The sequence below is a fragment of the Spermophilus citellus genome (genome assembly GCF_964194105.1).
Source record: "Spermophilus citellus genome assembly, chromosome: 6".
NCBI classification, from domain to species: Eukaryota; Metazoa; Chordata; class Mammalia; order Rodentia; family Sciuridae; genus Spermophilus; species Spermophilus citellus.
The window spans coordinates 125301395-125324119 of NC_138187.1; the positions used below are offsets into that span (position 1 = coordinate 125301395).

Consider the following 22725-nt stretch of genomic DNA (forward strand, 5'->3'; position numbering starts at 1 on the left):
TGGGATCTTGATAAAATTAGAGCATAAAAATTTTAACAGGGGAGTGTGTATGTGTATATATGTGCATATGTGCATATCTATATATGTATATTTTTATTAGCACTAATAACCAGGAAATGAATACATTTAAGAGGTGGCCTAAAATAAAAAACGGCAAATATTGTTTAGCATGCTTCTACCCCCTTATAAACTTTAAAAGAGTGTTTTGTACTATAATTTAAGATATTTATATATAAACATTAATATATGAGACACATATTTATATATATGATACAAACAGGGATAATAGTTTACCATTAACAAAAATATGGGAAGATCATGATTGGTCTTGCTCTTATTAATTTGTTATAATGTAAAATTTAGATATCTAAGACTAGAACAGATGACAGAAATTGTATAACTATTCTTGATAGATACTTTAAATGAACTAAATTAGCAGCATTAATGATAACCCACTTGGGGATCTTTGAACAATGTTACTAAAATTATAGGTAGAACTAAAAAGAACATAATAAATCAATAGATTACAGAAGTATAAGCAGACATTACTATTCAATCTAAGCTTGATTCCTCACTCCCCTTTCAATTAAGAAAAAAAGGAGAAGCTTACTTAAATGGTTATCATTTACTTAACAAAAAATCTAAGTAGATAGGTTAGGAAAGTAAAGTGACAAAGATATATTTAAACCTTAGGAAAGAAAATGATCTTAATGTGTTTGGTTTTTAAAAGAGTTACAACAAGAGAGTTTATGTAACAGTTATAATTATTAATAGTAGCACTAGAGTCATTATTTCTTTCTCCAGGTCACTGTAAATAGACTACTATGAGCAAGAAAATAAAGCATTTTACAAATGAGTGTCAAGTCAGAATACATGTATAAAATGTCTTAAATATAAAATGCTCTACAAATTAAAATGTGTTAATATCAAAACAATTTATTATTGCATTGCAAAAATAAAAAGTCATTAGTGCAAAACTACATAAAATTTCTCATAAATAAAGATTAAAGAAAAATAATAAAAAAGAAAATACTGCCTGATAAATAGCTTCTTAATAGCAAACTACACATTAAGCTAGACACTGCAATTATATAACCACCAAGACTCAGGTACAATCGATATTACCATATGAATTATACTACTTATGAGACATAATTCTGGGCATTATGTGGGAATATAAGACAAAAATGGAACTTTTTAATTCACTCTAAACAACTATTTTGGACACAGATAGCTTCATATTGTTGTTTTTTAATATTTATTTTTTAGTTTTAGGTGGACACAATATCTTTATTTTATTTTTTTGTGGTGCTGAGGATTGAACCCAGTGCCCCACGCATACCAGGCAAGTGCACTACCACTTGAGCCACATCCCCAGCCCAGCTTCAGATTGTTTTATCTCATGTAATAACAATAATAAAAACAAAATGCCCAAAATGAAGCAAAAATTCCAGAGTCACAATAAATAAAAACGAGACATTAACACATTATTAAAAAAAGATTCTTTGAAATCCTAAGATCAAGTATACTTCTATACAAATGGCTGCATTAGAATAATTTATTTAAAGGGTTACTTTTAAAATAAGCATTAATAATAGTGAATATGCCTCAATACAGAGGAAATGTTTGATTAAATGTGTTAATACTCTGTTCTTCCATCTTAATAAGCTATGTCCACATATATACACAAATCTTACCACTGCCCTTTCCTTGAATGAAGCTTTTCTTAATATCCAACCCAGCATTAAGATTCAATGGACTCTACCACTTAAAGTAGTACTGTACAACAGTATCAAATCCTGAGTGCTGAATAGAGAAATACTAGCCCAGGTTTTCCTAGAAAATCCTATTCAAAAATTGCTTTTCATCGGGATAATTTCTTATATTACAGTACAGAATTAAGATGGAGGGAAACAGGGTTTACTTGAATAAAAGGAATATCTATTCAAAATAAGTATGCTAGAGCTGTCAGTCATAGTTATAAAGGAATATGAAGCAGCCATTGAAAATGCTCACTAATGTTTTAAACAAAACTTAAATTATCAGAGTCTAATTTTAAAGCAGCTATTGTTGAACATTATAAAGTAATTAAACCTTGTTCTGACTCATTCAGAAACTTAGTTCTATGGATGTGCTTGATGCTCACGCACAGCTACCTGCTTTCAGAGCATCAAGTACTTCTCTTTATGAAATATGTCATGCTGGATGCCAAAGGGAAGGCTGACTTTATCCTATGACATTTTAAAATCATGCTAGTGGGCTAATTCTCACGTTCTCTATTCCAAACTGTGGAGTCATCTATTAGTCAATCTTTAATTACATTACTTTCATATCTGAATGATGCTTGCATGGCATTTCTACAAATATATTCTGCCATGAACATTTGGAAATATTTTAAAAAGTGTACTTGAATATTCGTTTCACTGGGACCCTTATAATAGTTAATCTAGGTAAAAATGCTATAGATACTCAACACAAAAAGGTTCAGCACCAACACCACCCCCCAAAAAAACCCCAAAATGGGTAGACCATACATACTTAAAATGACTCAATCAGAGTCTGCAGATAGTTCTGCAGATAGTTCATCTTAAAGAGGAAAAACAACAAAACACCCCACAATACTGAATAAAAATATACAATTTACTCTTAGGTAATTCAAACATGAGAAAATCCAAGTTTAGAGTATTTTAAATTTGCCCATGGGCATTCAGAACACAAAAGGTCTTTTGTCATATAACTCAAAAAAGTTATACATAGTACATTAAAATGCTATATGTATAATTTATACCTCTTCAGTCTCTTTTAAAAAATACAAATACTTAAAGCCAGGGTTCTAAGCATTCAGTGGTACATCTCTTAAGTAAGGTATGATAAACTGAAAGTTAAACATACAGTACCTGACACTTATAAAAGAGACTACTACACAGAGTAATTAGAAAAACCAAAAACATTATAATTTATGCTTTTAATTATGAATCATTAATGAGTGATACAGGAAAAATGAGTCTAATTGCAAGAATAGTGAAGCAGACACCGAGCCCACATGACTTGGTCATGCTTGTCACCAACATCGATTATTCAGTGCTGAGAATGCATTATGTACATAGACTCAGTTTGTCACATCCACAAATACAACACAGAATTCCTGGTCACCAAAACTTTGTGATTAATACAAAATCCATTTTCTTTCTTGATCCACTTCTAAAGGAAGGGAAGAACTATGATAGTCACCTTTCATGACAAGTTAAATAATTATTAACAACAGTAACTGCTTATCTTTAATATACCTTGCACTGCTAGAAGCTGCTCCTCTGTGGTCCAACGGGCATTAATTTTCTGATTTGACTACAAAATTAAAGAGAATTTCCTAATGAGGATATGAAGACAGACATTTTTTCAAAGTGCTTATTTTTTTTTTAACTTTTCACCAAATCACAGACATGAGAGTACTAAAACTGATTTATGAAGACTCCATTTTTAGAAGGATTAAAATTTATATTGAGTTACTTTTTACCCACACAGAAAGGTAATGAAAGGGAAATGTACCAATTTGGGAGAATGTACAACATTAACATTTATGCTCTATATCAAAGATACTGAAGCCTGAGAAAACCTATTAGTTGTCCATTTTCCAACTACAATGTTCCTATCATTCATTACAAATGTTAATTTTAACCTTGTTTTTAACATTTAAGAGATTTTATTTTCTTTAGAAAAGATCTGTGACTCTTAAAATTTCTTCCCTTCAAATTTATATTAAATCTAGCCTTTCTCACCCTAAAACAGTGTTACAAATCAGCACAGAATGTAGAATAGGCCTAAGTCCTAAAATAATTTTTTAAATGTCTAAAGAAAGTGACGGGCTGAGAAGAATGGATCTTTTTCTCCCCAAATCTTCCAATGTTCCTCCCCATTTTTTTGTTTAAAAAATTCTAGAATTTTAATATTGTAATATCAATCAGATTTCACTAGTATATATCCACTGACCAGTATATCAAGGACCTTTGGTGGTAGATAAAGGAACTTTTTGCAAAGATAAAGTGACTCTATGTAACACCTTGACATGAACAAGAAAAAGGGAAACTGGAAGGATTAGAAATTGAGATGGATTTTAGGAAAGAAGTTTCTGAAAGGAAAACAGAAGGTATTCCATGTATAGGTAACAATGGAATCTATCAGGAAAAAGTGACAAATAAGCCCAGAAAGTTGGTAGTATTTCACTAAACTAAAATGTATTAAGGGTCACTAATCATAGAAAAAATGGCAAAAAACCAAGGGTGATAAGCTTGCACTAAATTTAATAAACAATGGTTGTGTTTTTGATGGTAAGAGTATATGTGAGAAGAGTATGATTTTATCCATAATAAGACTTTAACCCTGGAAAGCTGGAAGAAGAGCTATGCTGTTAAGAATCTAGAAGTCAAGAAATGCAGATTTGGGAGATGGGAAAACAATGGAGTTATACCTTACTCAGGTCTTACTTATTGGGCTTCTTTTTAAAAACTGTGGCATCCCCATTGCCAAATTACTCTTGAAATGTGCTTATTAGTGTAGCCACTGATAGGCACATGATCTCTCAATAGATCCATACAATCAGGTACTTCTCTCCAGCACTGAAATGCACCACTAGTTTTTCAGCTGAACCCCAAATACAACTGTCAATCCGTATAATTATATGTATGTATGTGTATATTTTATATATATTTAAATACTAGAATCTCTCTCAGTTCAAAGAGTCATGTAGAAGCTAAAACAGATTTAAGGAGCTGGATTCATAATTCTCAATTCATGAATGTTCACTCTGGGGCAGATACTCAATAAATGGGAATCAGACAGAATTGCAGCAATACTGTACTTGCTATGGCTAAACATTCTCTGTTTCTCTCTCTTAAATGGCTGAATGTCTATCCAGTTGAATTTGAATCATTTAAATGCACATAGGATGCAATTTTAACATAGTAAAGTGGTGAGATTCTATATTCAAGGGAGGAGAAAAAAAGGAATTTTGAGGAGAAACCCTGGACAATGCCTACATTTATGTAGAGAAAGGAAAATCATGCTGAGAAGGGAACATAGTAGCTATAAAAGAGAACATAATCTCTCAAAAGTTAAGGGAAGACAGGTCCAGTGGCACATGCCTGTAATCCCAGTGACTAGGGAGGCTGAGGTAGGAAGATCACAAGTTCTAGGCTAGTCTTAGCAACTTAGTGAGACCCCATTTCAAAATGAAAAATAAAAAGGACTGGGGATGTACCTCAATGTTTAAAAAATGCCCCTGGTTCAAAAAACAAAAAGAAAAAAAACCTGGAGGGTAAAAAAAGAAAAAAAGTTACAGGAACATAGAGAAAGATGGGTAGTCACCTAAAACAAGAGCTCAGGAAAAGGTATGAAGAATAAAAAGTTTTGTCTTCAGTGACAATGTCAACCTTTAAGAAGCAGTTTTGTTGGAAAAATTTAGGAGGAAAGAGCTGAAACCAGATGGGATTAAATAGTTACTATATGACAAAATGGAAGCAGTAAAAAGAGAAGGAAGGAGAAATAGGGTCAAAAATTTTAAATAGACAGGATTCTTGTTAAGTTATTCATTTTTATAGTCTATTTTAAAGCCATTTACACTTTAGTAAAGATTTAATTTAGAAAAAGGACAATTAGAACATAACTAGGAATCTAAAACTGTGTTGATATCAAAATTAGCTGGGTGGTACCACAGACTATATCCTTCTACACCAAACCCTGATCTGAAATGTTATTATTTAAAAAATAATAATATACAACAATACAATCTAATAATTGTATGAAGGATACTTCTAGAACAAACAATTCATGACTTCCTTAGTGAATTCACCATTCTTACTGCATCCTTTCCCCAATAAATCAATTTGCCTTCAGGTATTTCTCACTTTCGTCAGCAGTATTATATGTATATATGTGTATACTTTATAAAGTCTGAAGAGTTGGAAATGATTACCAAGTTAAACCTTCTACTCAATGCTAAAAATTCTATCCAACATCCATAATAAAAGGGTTACCCACCTTTACAAGAAAACATTCATGGATGGGAAATTTATAGCTTCAAAAAGCACTCATTTTTCCAGTTATATTATTCTTCCTTCTTGGATTAGTCTCCTTGTCTCCTTCTACCTACCTCCATCCAAAACAAATCAAAGCATAACAAAAACTGCTACCTCTACCCCTAATATGCTCACGAACTTGAGGAGATATAAATTTATTTCCTACTTTGCAGTGTTATCATTTGCTTCCATTCCTATAACTAATACCCAACTCTATTCCAACCCTTTTACCATTTATCACTCATATACTTAGTATTTTAGCAGCTATCAAATATCTCCTGCATAAAACTGCATAACATAATATTTGAGGATAATTTTCACACAATTAAAAAAATAAATACATCCTCCTATACTGAAGAAACAACAGGGTTTTTTTCATTTGACTTAATTTGCTTCTTTTTTGCAAGGACTTCTGCACTTTGCCTCTTGCCCACTGATATCTATCACAAAGAAGTCCCCACTCAACCTCGTTAATATCTCACTCATATGGTTTTCATTATTCCTCCACATCCAAGTTTGCCTTCCTAAGTAGACAATATGATTCTTGAGAGAAGATTGTTTTATACTTCCATACAGCAATTAGCCCAATAATGAGTTCATAGTAACTTAATACTATACGGAAATATTTGAAATACCTGTTGATTGGTTTGTAAGAGTGCTTTTTATTTCCACACTGTATATATATTTTGAATGTATTATTCAACACTTCATCATTATTCCTCTCATTCTCTCTGCCTGAAATGTCCTCTTCTCCATTTTATGTGAGAGTAAAACCTCCACTTATCTTTCAAGCCTAAGATGAAACATTCCTCCTTAAGGAAATCTTTCCTGATTATCCTAGCCAGAATGAATAATGAATAATGCTGCTATTTTCCTGTAGCACTCTGTTTATAAACCTACCATATAACTTTTATCAGTTTGTCTTACAACATCTATACCGTAAGTCCTTTTTTTAAAAAAGGTGAAAAAAAATCACCTCATTTTGTCCTTTTTCCTACCCTCCCCCACCATACTTCTCAGAGTGCTTCACACCGTTGTGCCTTACATCAGATTATCAATAAACACTTGTGAAAGCAAATGTATTTTCTTTCCCTAAGTGAAAATATCAAATAAAGCCAAATTAACAAGTAAAGCTCCTTAGTAATTATGAGGTAATTCTTTTAATGACCTATTATAATTATTCTGAAGGTTATTAGCATTCTCTGATTATGTAAAATCTAACCTAAAGGTAACAGGATGGATGACAGGATTTTAAAGGTCTTTACTGTGTTTATGAATCTAATATTTTGAAAAATATCCATTCAAGTTGCCCTCCTCCTGAAAGGAACAGGAAAATATGATAAATATAAATATACCCTGGGGACTTTCAATATAACAAAACATAATATTATATATACTATTAAATCATATAAGTTCAATAAGTCACCCCAAATACTTAAATTTCAGTGTATGCATGATTGAGTGATTTTATCGTGATCATTATTTTTTATAACAAGATTTTAGAAAATGCTTGATAGTTTAACTCAATTATTAAACTGTGAGAATTGAATAAGCAATTTTGCTCTTCTATGAAAGTGACAGCATAATATATGCCAATCAAGAACGAAGCAGGACTTTAAAAAATCTAAAATACAGCCAAGCATTCCATTGATTTACTACTTGTGTGACCTTGAGTAAGTCAATTAAACTTTCTGAGTCCAGTTTCCTCATGTAAAATAATAATACCTGCTTTGCCTACTTGTATGAATTTCTGTAAAATCAAAGAGGTAGCAGGCAGATAGGATAAAATACTACTATACTTGCAAACCTTACTTTATATAATGTTAATATCTGAGATGGTCCTATAATTTTATGATATTTTGGAATTAAGACTAACTTTTCATTAAAAATAGGTAGACTTTTTCTGTAATGTTACTACGCATAGTATATCCTTATGAGAAAAATATTAATTATTCTATTATTTTATTTAATGACTATAAGTTATTTGGGTTTTTCTTTCTTTTTCAGGCAATTTTGGTAAGATATTTTCCAACAAAGTTCTATGTTTTAATTTTTCAAACTTATTGGCACAAAGTTCTTCCTGGTATTCCCATAATGTTTTTAGTGTTTGTTGTATTTTAATTTTATTTTGAAATTATGGGAACTTTAATCTTTTCACTTTTATGAATTTAAACTCATGCTTAAACAAAAAACTAAACATTTCAATACAAAATTTAAAATAACTTTTACTGTCATAATATAGCAAAATAAAGCACTATTTTTTTTTTTTTATATTACACTGGCCTTACATAAATAAATGCTACTAGAATGTTTGTCAGTTTACTCTGGGTTTAGAACATGCTTTTCATAACCTAACCTTGAAAGAGATTATTAAAAACAACATTTTTTTTTTTTTTTTGTAATAAGTCTTCCTTTCTGGAAGAATAATTCTAATGACTAAGATGCCACACATACATTATTTCTGAAGCACTACTGTTTTTAAAAAAAAAAAAAAAATTTTTTTTTTTTAGTTGTAGTTGGACACAATACATTTATTTTATTTATTTACTTTTATGTGGTGCTGAGGATCGAACCCAGGACCTCACATGTGCTAGGCGAGAGTTCTACCGCTGAGCCACAACCCCAGCCCCTGAAGCACTACTCTTTTGTCTTCCCACAGCCCCTCACACATATTTCATCTGTAGATAGTTCAGTCAGCCTGTGATTTGGAAGGGGGAAAAAGAGTCCCATTATTAGGACCAAATAGGATTATTTGATTATCACATACACAGGAAGGCAAATCCAGGATATGAAGCATAACATAAAGAGTGTTAAAAAAGAAAAAATATCTTATATAAGTAGAAACTTCTATAAAAAGACTTGACTAGTTCTTACAGGGCATTTAAGCAGTCCTATAAATACCACAAATACCAAAAAACATTTAGGTTTCAATTAAAATACAAGGCACAAAAATAATGGTTGATCTATATCTTTTTAGATATTTTTATTTTCAGGGACATAAGTACAAGAATTTAAATCCACATAGGAAAATCCTTATCTGAACTGAAAGACAAATGTCTGAAAATAAAAATCTGTTGGAATGAATTCCTTTTCTTATGATTTATTCTTGCTGTGTTACCAATTCAAATAGGCAGTAAAGGGCTTTGAGAAAACACTGCCATAGTCCCAGAAATATATCAGCTTGTTTACGGATGACCTTCTAGTTTCACATACACTGTGCTTGCTCCTATAGCTATTTTCCCTAAGTATTTTCTCTATATGGATTGCTAAGGGCAGTAATAATTTAAATAAAAAAGCATTAGCCAAACCTCAAAATATCAACTACCTAAATGAAAAAAACATATGACAAATTATCCATATTAGGAAACCTTCAGAGTAGTTACCAACACAAGTCACCAAAACAGAACTTAAACAATGACTGGATAACTGAAAGAATAAGCTTCACTATGTTTAATCACATGTATTTTTCAATATCATACCTCAGGAGGTTTGAATTCTTCAATTCCACCTTCCATTTTCTGTTTAAGTGCACTGTTTACTTGCTTAGCATTCTGAACCTTCAACAAATAACCCAAAATGTAAATCAGATCATGTACTTAGGTAAATTTTTGAGTACTCAAACAAATGACAAGGATATATATGAAAACTCTCTGAAATTTTATTTCAGGAGAATAATATACTTATCACTCTTAGGCTACTTATACCGCTCATTTAACTAATTAATACACACATCAACTAATATACACATTTAATAGACTTGAAACTAGATTTAAATATTTTTAAATATCATAAATCATAGTCTCTGAATACCTTTTTAACAATGTCTCTTATAACCAAAGGCAACCAATGTACATAGGGATTCATTTCCATCAACAGTTCTCATTACCACAGTGTTCTGACCAAATAATGATTACTCCAGTAAGAATAATGATGGTGACTAATATTAAATATTTATGTATAAAAATCACTCTCAGTACTCTGGACAAAAAAATCATTTAATTTTTCACAACCTCCCTGTGAGAGAAGCATTATCTGCTATAACTCAACATATGCAATAAAAAATCACAGGTCTTATGGGGAAAAACAGGTGGGGATACAGCACTCAAAAACTTTAGTAATGACAACAGGAAAAGAAAAAAAACGAACAAAAATGAGAGCACAGTTATATTCATTCTAAATTATTAAGAAATTCATAAGTATGAGGCCAAGGAATTGTAGAACATTTGCGTAGCATGGTTAAGGTCCTAGGTTTGATCCCTAGCACTTGCTACCGCTGCCCCCAGCTTGTAAGTTACAATGAAGCAGAAGAAAGGCTATTTGAAATCAGATCAAAGTTTTAACACTAGATGTATATGGTTCATAACACACAGTGAATTGAAATAGCTGGTACACGTCTGAGGTATGTGTTTTTTCAGGTCAGCTGGGTGTACTTTTTGCTGACAAAATCATACTTAAGCGAACACAATTCATGTTATGCTTAAATTGTTCCCCAGTATATCAAGTGCAATGGAACAAACGAAAGCTTTCAAAACAAGAGTTAGTGTAGAACTGATTCTATTTCTATTACAACCATTTGGAGATGAAGAATAAAGGGCACAGAGAGGTTAAGAAACTCCTAACACCATAAATGTAGGAGGTACAATCTGAATTTAAACCATGCCAAGTTTTAAATTACTATTCTACTGGCAATACTGTTATTTGCCATTTAGAACATTAAGGGTCAAGACTGGTTACTTTAATCCTTTTTTTTAAAAAAATTTCCTCAGTGTGGACAACCAAATGATTTATAAAAGAATTTGTGAATTTTTTTTCACTAGAGATCTTAAATACAGCTAAAATATAAATATCTATGATGGTTCAAGGACAATTAATTGGCTACGTTAGACAGACATATAGATGTAAAATGTAAAGTGTCCCTGTTCTCAAGGATTTCATAGACTTGTGGGAAGATAAATAAATATAAAAATGTGATAAATGCTAAAACGCCTAATGTACACTTGGAGAGAAAAAAACAGAGAAGAAAGAAGTAGATGTGCATGTTTGTGTTGCTGGATGGAGGGTGGTAGGGAAGATCAGGGAAAATGTTCAAGAGAAGCTGACACCTAAAGGAGTTTTAAAAGATTAGCAAGAATTAAGCAGGCAGACAAGGTTGGGGGAGGGAATGCATTCAAGGCAGAAAAGCATTTAGGAAGACAAAAAGCCCAAGGGCTTGGGTAATAAATAAAGCTGAGGCCAGATTATAGAATTTGAATTTTGCCTAAAGAATGAAGGAAAACCATAGGATTTTTAAGTAAGGGAACAACATGACCACATTTGCCTCTTAGAAAGACAATTCTGGTAATAATATGGAGAAGTGAATGTGGTAAAGAGGATGGATTAATTTAACAATCTAAGTGAGAAACATTAATTAAGAAAGCTTTCATTAAAACAGAAGGTAGGTATGAAGGAATGATCATGGCAGTACACAAGGTCGGATAAAGAAATAACCCAGAAACAATTAAGATCACTTTTGTAAACACTCGATTGTGGAGAAATTAGGGGGAATCAAGGACAACTAGTTAGCTGAGTGAGTGTATATGGCACTCACCACTCAGTGAGACAGGGAATACAAAAAAAAGAGAGAGAGAGAGAGCATAGATAACTAGGTTAGGTGTGGAAATCAGTCTGGGCAATGTAAAAGTAGTAATAACTTATGAAATTGTTAATGTAAACTTTTACTATGTCACACATTAAATGAATAACCAAGGAAGCTTAAAAGCTGAAACTAAAGTACCTTTATTAAAACAACAACAACAACAACAACAACAACAAAAAAAACCTGTAAGAGGATGGGTAGCTCAGTTGGGAAAATGGTTGCCTAGCATGCATAAGGCCCTGGGTTCAATCCTCAGCCACACACACACACACACACACACACACACACACACAAATAATCCATATGTATAGCAATAGTACTGAGGATGAAATATAAGCACAGGTACCAGTATATTTTATTCCTCCTTTTTCTTGAGAACTTTGAAAATATTATAGGTAAAATGTTTTCAGAGTTTTCTAAAAAGGAGAACTGTGATTTGGAGGATGGGGAACCCTGCAAAGATGCATGGTTTGACTAAAGACTAAGCACTCCTCAAAGACATATTCAAGAAACTCAAGAGGGACCAATGTCATAAGTCAAGGGAAAGAAATTCCAAGAAGAAAGGAATGGTTGATAATGTCAAACATTACTGAGTAGTCAAGGGAGATAAGAACCAATAAGGAAGCATTAGATCTGATAATTCTTTCATAAATGATCTTAAGATAGTCTTCAGTGGCACAACTACAATGGGATATGAGACAAAAAATAAATTGGAAAGGGTCAGAAAATAACTGGTGGTAAGAAAACTGAAGTAATGTATATATTCATTCAGGAAGTTTGCTAAGGAAAGAGAAACAGGATAACTAGGCTCAAGGGATAAAGAAGTCTGAAAATGTTGGAGAATCTTAGTCCTACACTAAACAGTTAAAAGTTCTTATATTAAGTGTGAAGTTATATTAATTTCTATTTTATCAGTGATATTATACATTTACTTCAGAATTTCAATGTTTTTAAACTACTAATAAATTTCTTAATATTGTATAATATGAAAAGATAATACATCAATTTTTCTAAAGATCAAGAGTATGCTAAATTCACAGTGATAACATAGGGATGCATCTTGTAATTCCTAGAACCAGTAGAAAGAAAGAAAGAGGGGGGGAAGGAGAGAGGGGGAAGGAGTGAGAGAGGGGGAGAGCACACATAGGCAGAGCGAGCTGAAAAATGTAAATATGACATGACCATGGTACACCTCTTCTTAAAGTCAATCAGTTGTTTCCTAACTCAGGATGAATTTCAAATTTCTTAATATTGCCTTTTGATAAATTGGTGTCTACTATTACCTGCAAAAGACAAGTAGAAATTAATGATAAGCTTTATAACTGACAACTGTGTGTGTTGCATGGAGTTAAAAATCAGACAGAAAGAATAAACAAGAGAGAAGTTGTCAGACATGAGGTGATAAGGTCAAAAAAGGTATAGTATAAATGAGAGCACTGACTGAAAAGAAATTTCAACGATAAAACTCATAGCTGTGTTACCCCTTGGGATTATGTGTGTTGGGGGAGAGATAATGACAGAAAATGAGGCAAAGAAGTTCTGATGAGGTAGGCGTGGTGGCACATATGCCTTAATGTAATCCCCTCCTGTGACTCTGAGACAGGAGGATCAAGTTTAAGCAAGACCCTTAGCAACTTAATAAGACCCTGTCATGAATTGGGGGTATGTAAACTCAGTGGTAAAGTGCCCCAGTACTCCCCCACCCTGCCTAAAAAAGATGATTCTGGTATTTCAACAGAGAGGGAAGAGGAAAAAAAAAATCTTTAGGTGGAAGATCTGGCAGGCAGCTATGCTACAGCTATTGAGCTTAGGAGAAAAGTCACAGCTTGAAAAATAGATTCAGAAGTCACTGGCATGTAGGGTACAGGGCTGGATGATATGAAGTAAGAAATGACAGATTTATAAGTACATTTAGATTTAAGGCATAAAGAAAAATAACAATGAAAACCAAAAAACAAAAGAAGTTGGAGAAAGGCCAGAAATAGTAACAACTATTCATTGAGGACTTATTATGTTAGGTATTGCTTTTAAGCACTTATCATAATCTTTAAATAATCTTGTTTAATTCCTTCCAACCACAATATTTTAATTCTCATTTTCAGATGAGAGAAATGAAGCTGAGAGAAATTAAACAGCTCCCCTAAGGTTATACATGTAGGAAATGGTGTAGCCTAGATTTAGAACTTATAGGTTCCCTGATTCTAGGTCCTGCCTCTTAATCACCTGATTATGATGATATTTTTATTATAAGACTACTGATGATGATGAAAATGGCAGTCATCACTGAATATTCAAAATGTGCCAAACACTGCTGAACAATATATATTACAAACAATTCTCAACAAACTGCAAGAGAATTTTGATTATCTTCAATTTCATACACAGAAAATTAAAGCTTAGCAAGGTAATACAGTCTGCCCAAGATCACAGAGCTAACAAGTAATAATGCTGGGATTCAAATCCAGAAATGGAAGACTTATCTTCCACAAATTTTAAAGAATGAAATTGGGTTGGAGTATAGCTCAGTGGAAGAATGCTTGCCTAGCATGCTGGAGGACATGGGTTTGATGTCCAGAACGCAAAACGAAGAAACTGATATAAATGGGTGCTAAGAAAATCTGCAAGAGTACAGTACAACCTAGGTAAAAAGTAGATAAGCAAAATGGACAGAATCATTAAATATACTATTTTTATAAAACTACCTGACGTTTCAGAGAGATCAACTCCATGTCCAGTTGCCTCAGAATGGTGTTGGCTGCATTGGGACTACAAGAAACAGCTACCACATCTTCCTGGGTTAAATACATGCCCTTAGGTGGACGGCACTTAGAGCGCTGAGAATGATGGCGATGTTGTAAACTCTGATATTCTCTCCTTCCAAGTCCAATCTTGCTAGTTTGGACAGGTTGTTCAGTGTTTCCCTAAGAGAATAAACAGTAACAGGTCATTTGGTTTTTACAAATATATGAGCTGAAAACAGTTTCCAGTAGAAGTATTTGCTTCACTAAGTATACCTGAAAAATACTTCTAATTATATTATTATGTACAAGTTCAAACCTACACACAGTACTCATCAACTGGAGGATAAGGGAAAGACTATGACACAATGCATCCTTGATTATTTCACTCAATCAAATGCTTAGTTTCTAGGCCTAGAAGACTACAAAAAAATTAAAAAATAAGTTTAACTCTAAACTATTCCTATTTGCTTCAAGATTGGATATATTTTCCCTAAGCAACAGAGGAGGAAAAATAAAAACAAAACCAAAATCAAACTATAGTTTACTAAATACAAACTTTTCAAAAAGTATAAATAAGAAAAAAAAGAGGTAACTTAGGAATTCTGACATGCAGATTAGGCAGCTGGAAAAGATGTAACGTTTCATCTTCACTTTAAAGTTGTTGAGCTGAGCATGGTGGCACATGCCAATAATCCCAGAGACTCCAGAGGCTTACGCAGGAGAATTGCAAGTTTGAGGCCAGCCTCAGCAACTCGGTGAGGCCCTAAGTAACTTAGTGAGAACTTATCTCAAGATAAATCACAAAAAAAGGGCTGGGGATATGGCTCAGTGGTAGAGCTACCCTGGGTTCAATCCCTGGTAATCAATCAATCAAAAGAGAAGTATACCTCTAAAGGTTAAAATTATCTTAACCTTAACAATAATTCTTAAGTTTCAAATCTGTGAATAAAATATCAGTTTATACCTCAGAAAGGAAGAATTAAACTCAGTTCAGGAAAGCTATTCTAATAATGATGACCTTGTTGTCTTAAGCAGTATTTCACTATTACCTGCAAAATTCTTAAAGTGTGATAGAAAAATACAATGGTATTCTGTGCTTCTAGGAGGGGAATCCATTTTTTTTTAAATGTGTCTATTACATGGAATTTTATTTTACTGACTAGATTGAATAATCCAGTTCTTTAGGTATTAAGTAAAATTCATAAAACCATTGTATAATGAAACATAGTTTTGCTTTATTTCTTAAAACTCAAAGTAATACATGACAGATTTGATATTCAGAAAATTCTTTCCAATATAACACCCCTAAAACTGCAGGGTCAAGTATTTTTTTAAAATCCTTTAAAATTCGTCTCTGAGCTGGTAGGGAGGTGAGGAAATTCCTTAGCTGCCAGAAATGATGAGAAAGCAAAAATCCAGAGAGATAAGAAAATATGCAGGAACTGGCATTTGCCTAGCAGGGCATGAGAGACAAAGCCAGAACACTGAAAGGGGAATATCATCATTGTGTAAAGTAGAAAAAATACCCCTGCTCTGCAGAAGGAGAGGAGATTAAAGGCAGTCATGCCTATCTCACCCTTGGCTGAGTAAAAAAGAAAGCAATATTAAAAAGTCTCCCCTGAGAATCCCTAACTACAGGCCTCCCTTCAGGCAGATTTGGGAACTAAATTTATATGATCTTCTATCCTGAAAAGTCTCAAATCAAAAATTGAAAGTGTTTCAGGTTGGTAGTGCTTATAGACACTAAGCAGAAACAACCACAGGTCTGCCTTCAGGCAAAATCTTCTAGCCTGAAAAGCCCCAAATCAAACATAGTTTAAAGTACCTCAGATTGGTAGTGCCTATAGAAACTTAGCAGAAACAAATGCAAATACTCTCTATAAGAATACATTTTAAATTCAAGTCTCAGACATGTGTTTACAACCCAGAAATCCTCACTAAATAAAGGATGTATTTCAGGAAAAAGGGAAATTATCTTAAATTATCTTAAATTATCTTAAAAGAAAGGACTAAGATTCAAGAAAGAATGATAAGCAAAGAAAACTTAACACATAGGTAAATCTAAATAGTGGCTATATGTTTAATTTGAGGCATTTAAAAACTAAGATGTGACTAACATGATGGATATAAATCAGGAGGCTAGTGGTTAAGAGTGCTTTGTATTACAAAAATATATTAGCCACTTGAATCAAACTGTGAAATATGATATATTAAGAACTATGTAATGTTTTGAACGACCAACAATAAAAAAAAAAAGAAAAAATAAATTAAAAAAAAAATCTATTAACAACATACCAATATTAGATTTTAAGTTAAACATGCAGGATAAAGTCTCTAAGAGTAAATAGCAAGAATAAAATTTAGAAACACCCAAACTAGTAGAAAGTAGAATAGAATAAAAAACTAGTAGAATAGAATAAAAGAAACAAATTCTTAATCCCGAAAAATAGACCATGAAGCACAACCAGAAAACTAGAAAAAGTCAGAATGTAAAAATAAGAAAAAACAAAAATATAAACATTAATGATCGTGATCAATGTAAAATGTAAGTAGGCTTACACTCTTCAGGTAAAATATAAAATTCTAGCTATATATTCCTTATAAGACACATACTTAAATATGAGGACACAAACACTGAAAGTAAAAAATTAGTATAAGGATATAATAAACATTTAACACTTAACAAAAGAAAGATGATGGAGCTAAATCATATCAGACAAAATAATCTTTAAGGCAAGATTTAAAACAAGAAATGAAAGATACTATATATTGATAAACGGCTCAATTCAGCATCAAGTACATAAACTGTAGATTCAGATACACCTAATAACAACAGCTTCAAAATATAGAAAGGTATTTTCAATAATTGATTGAACAAATAACAGATTAGAAGAATAAACAAAAATAGCCAAACTAGCAAGACAGGCAAGCAATAAGAATACAGAGTTCAACCACAAAATGGACAAACTTAACTTATACCAATGGAGTATAGAATATTCTTAAGAACACATGGAAAAATATTTTTGAAAATTGCATATTCTCAGCTTGGTTTAAAACATGTGAGCAAACTCTTCAACATTCCTGCCACTGAGAAGCAGGGATTTATGACCCCTCCCTTGAGTCTGGGAAAACTCTGATTCATCTATAGGCAACAGAATGCAGTAGAGGTGACACCGAGTAATTTCCAAGGCTGGGCATGCTGGGTAGCCACACAGTGCTTTAGGGATTAATTGCCACCATTCCGTTAAGAAGCCAAACAGACACTCAAAGACGACCAGTTTACAGAGTCCACACGAATTGTTCCAACCAATAGCTACCATCAACTATTAGCAATGGGAATGAGCCAAAACATCCTACTTGATGTAGAAATATAAAAATCATTATTTCTAAAATCAAGACTAAAAACAAATAACATCTACTCAGTATTACACTGGTGATTTTAACCAGTAAAATAAATAAGGATAATGACTGAAAAGAAAAAAAAATTGCTATTATTTTCAAGTAACAAAAATCTCTACATAGGGAATCTAAAATAATCCATAAGTATATTACAAAAGGTTTCATTTCTCCTATTTCTATACATAGTCAATACAACATCTAGTAAGGCTGTCCTAGGGATGTGACAAACTTGAAGCACAAGGGCCCCAAAATAGCTAAGGAACTTATTACTTAAAAAAGAAAAACCAGGCTGGGGCTGTAGCTCAGCGGCAAAGTGCTCACCTAGCATGTGCGAGGCCCTGGGTTCAATCCTCAGCAACACATAAATAAAGACACTGTGTACAACTACAACTAAAAAATATATTTTTTTTTTTTAAAAAAAGAAAAACCAAGTAGTGGAACTTTCTGATAGCTATCAAGATTCAAAAAAGTGGGCTGGAGATGTGGCTCAAGCGGTAACACGCTCGCCTGGCATGCACGGGGCGCTGGGTTCGATCCTCAGCACCACATAAAAATAAAATTAAAGATGTTGTGTCCACCGAAAACTGAAAAAAATAAATATTAAAACTCTCTCTCCTCTCTCTCTCTTAAAAAAAAGATTCAAAAAAGTCAATTATATTGAGTGGGACAATGTAGACTTGACAAGGGATATTTAACTGACAAGAGGAGTACAACAGAGTCATGCATATATAGAAGCCTCATATATGACATATATGATAAAGCTTGTATTGCAGACTAGCTGAAAAAGATAGAATCACTTCCATATTAAAAATAATAATAATGAATCTCTACCTTACATAATTTACTATTAGCTCAAGAACTTAAATGCAACAAGGAAAACTTTCAAAACAATACAAAATAATATAGAAATTTGAAACTTGACATGCTTTTGATAAAACAGTTGTTTATCTAAGCCTGTAAAGAATAAAAAGATCAAACACAAACTGCTAAATGATCTTTGCAATACATTAACTAAAAGGACTGATATCCAGAATGTGCAAGAATTCATATTTTCTGTCTTTAAGACAAAAAAGAAAAACGTCCAATATAGTAGTAAAAATACAAAAAGTACTTAAAAATACATAATAGCCAATAAACAAATGGAAAAATTTTCAGCCTCATTAATTATCTGATAAATGAGAGTCCAATGAGATAAATCTCTTATTGCCAGATTTGTAACATTTTAAATTTGATCAAATCAAGTATGGGCAAGGAAGCAAACAACGAGTGCTCCACAGTTCAATGAAGTATTATCAAATATGGAAAATATTTTGTCATTATCTAGGAAAACCAGATATGGCTATGCCCTAAAAGAGAGTAATTCCACTTCTAACAATCCTGGGGCACTTTAGGACAGCTGTTATCCCTTACTCTTGCCCACTCCATGACAATGGTGCCCTATGATCACTGTGAGAACAAAACATACCTCCATAATTTCTAAATGCTTCTAATGGGGGCAATGCTAAACCTTGATGAAAATTACTATCCCAAAGGATCCCTTATACATGTGCATTCAGGACTTTCTTTTTGTAGTAGTGAGGATTGAACCCAGAGACATTTTACTACTTAGCTACATACCCAGCCCTTTCTTTGTTTTATTTTGAGACAGAGTCTCACTAAGTTGCCCAGGCTGGAAACTTGTGATCCTTTTGACTCAGCCTTCTTAGTTGCTAGGATTACATATGTGTACCACCACGCCTGGCCAAGGACATATTCCTATTAGCATTACTCATACTATCAACTGGAAATGATGGCCATCATTTCCTAAAATAGAGTAATAGATAGGCTATAGAATATGTATACAATGGAACACTATAATATAGCAATGAAAATTAATTGCCAAAATAACAAAAAGTAAGTCTTAAAACATTTCATATGATTCCAATTAAATAAAGTTTGAAATGGACAAAACCAAATGATAATTAATCACAGATACATATATACATGATATAATGGAGTGAATAATTAAAAAATTTCTGGATGGAGACTCCCCCTGGAGAGAAGGGAATGGGTATGCAGTTGAGGAAATATACACAAAAGACTTCTGTTTCTTAAGATCAGGGATGGATAGACTGGTGTTTACTATTTTTTAAACTGTATATATACTATCATACATATAGTTCACAATTTTTAAAAGTCTAAAAACCTTCTATGTAGTATGTTAACAACAGGCAGTAGCAAGAACAAAGATTTATGTTAAAAGTCATAATGTAGTACTTCCCTGCCTAGTATTCCTATCATTTTTATTTAAAGTTGCTTAGGGCCTCACTAAGTTGCTAAAGCTGGCTTTGAAATTGTGATCTTCCTGCCTCAGCCTCCCAAACTGCTGGGATTACAGGCATGTACTCTATAATTTTTGAAAGAGCAATGAAGCTCCTGACATATAGTGCTAGATCTGGAATGCAGCCCTAACATATCTTTTTTAATGCATTTAAACTCACATTCATCTCATACTGTTTGCTAAAAAGATGAGAACACAGGCAAAAACAAAACAAAAACAATCCCCCCAAACAACAACAACAAAAACAAATGAGTATACATCATCTTGCATAGTTGGGCAAAACAGTATATATATATACACACACACATATATATATATATATATATATATATATGTATAGTAATTGTATTTATAAAATGTATTCTCATTCATTATAATAATTTCACCAAATGCTTACTATCTGACAGGCTCTGGGAGTAAAAAGAGAAAACAAAGTTCTTAGAACTTACTAACCAGGGATAGGCAGGTGGGGATGGAATAGGGGGATTAAGAATAAACCTATTCTGATCAGAGCCATCGGCACTGCAACAGATTTAAGAAAAATAAGGAGGTTGTCAGTTCAAGATAAGGCACAAGAAGATTTCATTAAAAAGCTACATCTTGTAGAGTTGTAAGAAATTTCATGGGAAGATTTGGGTAGAAAAGAAATTCCAGAAAAAAGGGACCAACATAACAACAGGACAAAAGCAAGGAAATTAAGACACTGTCAATTTGAAATATATAGGGTAGGTCAAGTATGCCTAACTGGAGAGTTTGTTTGATCCTATAGATAAATCCATGGAAAGGTTGCAAGGAGCAGATTCAGTTTTAAAAAGACTGCTTTGACAACAAGGTAAACAATGGACTGCAATAGGACAAAAAACAGTTGTGATAATTCAGAGAAGAGATGGACAAAATTCATAATTATTTGAGAAAGACAGTGACAAAATGAATACAGTAAATAAGAAAGCAGGAAGAATGTCAGAAAAACTAAGACACATGGTTAACAAGAGAAACAGAAATCAGAGGAAGATGTTACAAAAGTAAAAGAGTTTTCAAGAAGAGAAGGGTCAAAAACATGAAATCTAATAAAAAGCACAAGAATACAATGAGTAATCAATCATTGGATGTGGCAGTTAGAGGTCTTTGGTTACCTGTGCTGGCAGTTTCATTGAAGTGGTGGGACAGAAGTATAGTTCTTTCTAGACTGGTTGAAAGATGGTTATACTTTTAAATGGAAGACTTAAACATCTGGGCTGTAGTGGAAATATGGTTAAGAGAAGGGATAACTGATGAAGAAAGTCTGATGAACAAAGTCTGGAATAGATAAGAAGGGATGGAGAGGATCAAACAAGCAGTGAAACTATATAAAGCAAGAGTAGAAAACTTTGATAGTGTGAGAGAGAGGCATTCAGGCACAAGAATGTTCATTCAACAAACATTTATTGACTATCTGCTATCAGATACTACACGAAGCGCTGGGGGCTATAAGATGAATAACTTATGAATAACTCAGTTCCTGTGAGTTCAAAGAGCTCATGTTTTAGTGAACAAAATAAACTAAATGTAATATGATGTTTTACACACAAACACACTTAAGATGAAATGGGCAGAATTTAGGGGAATAGCTCTAATGCAAGGCAGCATCTGCATGTTATTTTCTCCATGAAATAATCTGCCAAGTATTCTAGGGGGACAGGGCTTTCAGGCAAGGTGAAGAAAGGGATAATTGTTCAAAAGAGTTGTCTGGATAATAAAACAATAGCCACTGGTATTCAAGATCCACTGTCCCTGTATTCTTCAGAACAATCCTATTCTTTTCATTTCACCAAAGAAAAAACTGAGAAGTTAAAATTTGAGAGGCATTAAATATTTCCCTGATATTGGAAGCTATTTTTGGTAGTAACAAAAATCTGCATAATGTTATCATTTTTCTCCTGCAACGCCTCTCAAGAATGCAACTGATTCAGCATATTGGATTTACATGCCTATGGGATGTGTAGGGGAAGAGGAAATGGGAAGTTGAAGAAATGGGGAAGAAAGCAATTTGAGTAATTATTCACTCAATCTATGGCTTGAAGAAATAAAGGCAAGGCAGATATGGAGGAAAATGAAGGAATCAAGGAACTTTGAGAATATTTAGCAGTAGAAAGAATAGTAAAACATCAAGTTGAAGTAGAGTAAGATTTTAAAAATTTTATTAATGAAAGAGTTAGTGCTGACAAGAACCAGAATGGGCCATGAAACTGAGTTCAAGGGAGTGGCAATCATTCAGTTAGATGAGGTCACACATTTAGCATATGATAAGATTGAACAAACTCTACTGTCTCCAATTTCAAAGTTATTTTTACTACTTCAAAGCTGCCTATATCTCATAATCCTTTAACTATCAACATTAAACTATTTTCACAACCATAAAATTTCTTGCCTTATTCAACAGAACATGTATACCAATTTAGCCTTTTCTTAATGTTATTTTAAGTTATCATTATCATCATCATATTGAGGTATATGAGTATTTTTTTAGTTGGGTATTCTTCCACCTCTTCTTTGAGACAGCTTTCAATTTCCCCTGTTGTC

At 32.8% G+C, this 22725-nt stretch overlaps 1 protein-coding gene across 9 annotated transcripts in view; it reads right to left on the bottom strand.

The window, feature by feature from the left end:
- RCOR3 (REST corepressor 3) overlaps nucleotides 1-22725 on the bottom strand; it is a 45759-nt gene that overhangs the window by 7377 nt on the left and 15657 nt on the right. For all 9 annotated transcript variants that reach the window (XR_014022590.1, XM_081298851.1, XM_081298852.1 and 6 more), the window contains 3 exons: nucleotides 14409-14627; nucleotides 9551-9628; nucleotides 3288-3345 (listed from right to left, as the gene is read on the bottom strand). Coding sequence is in view for 8 of the 9 variants with exons in the window: in XM_081298851.1 (XP_081154977.1) it covers nucleotides 3288-3345; nucleotides 9551-9628; nucleotides 14409-14627 (355 nt within the window). In the remaining variant the exon portion in view is untranslated. The remainder of the gene's footprint in view (nucleotides 1-3287; nucleotides 3346-9550; nucleotides 9629-14408; nucleotides 14628-22725) is intronic.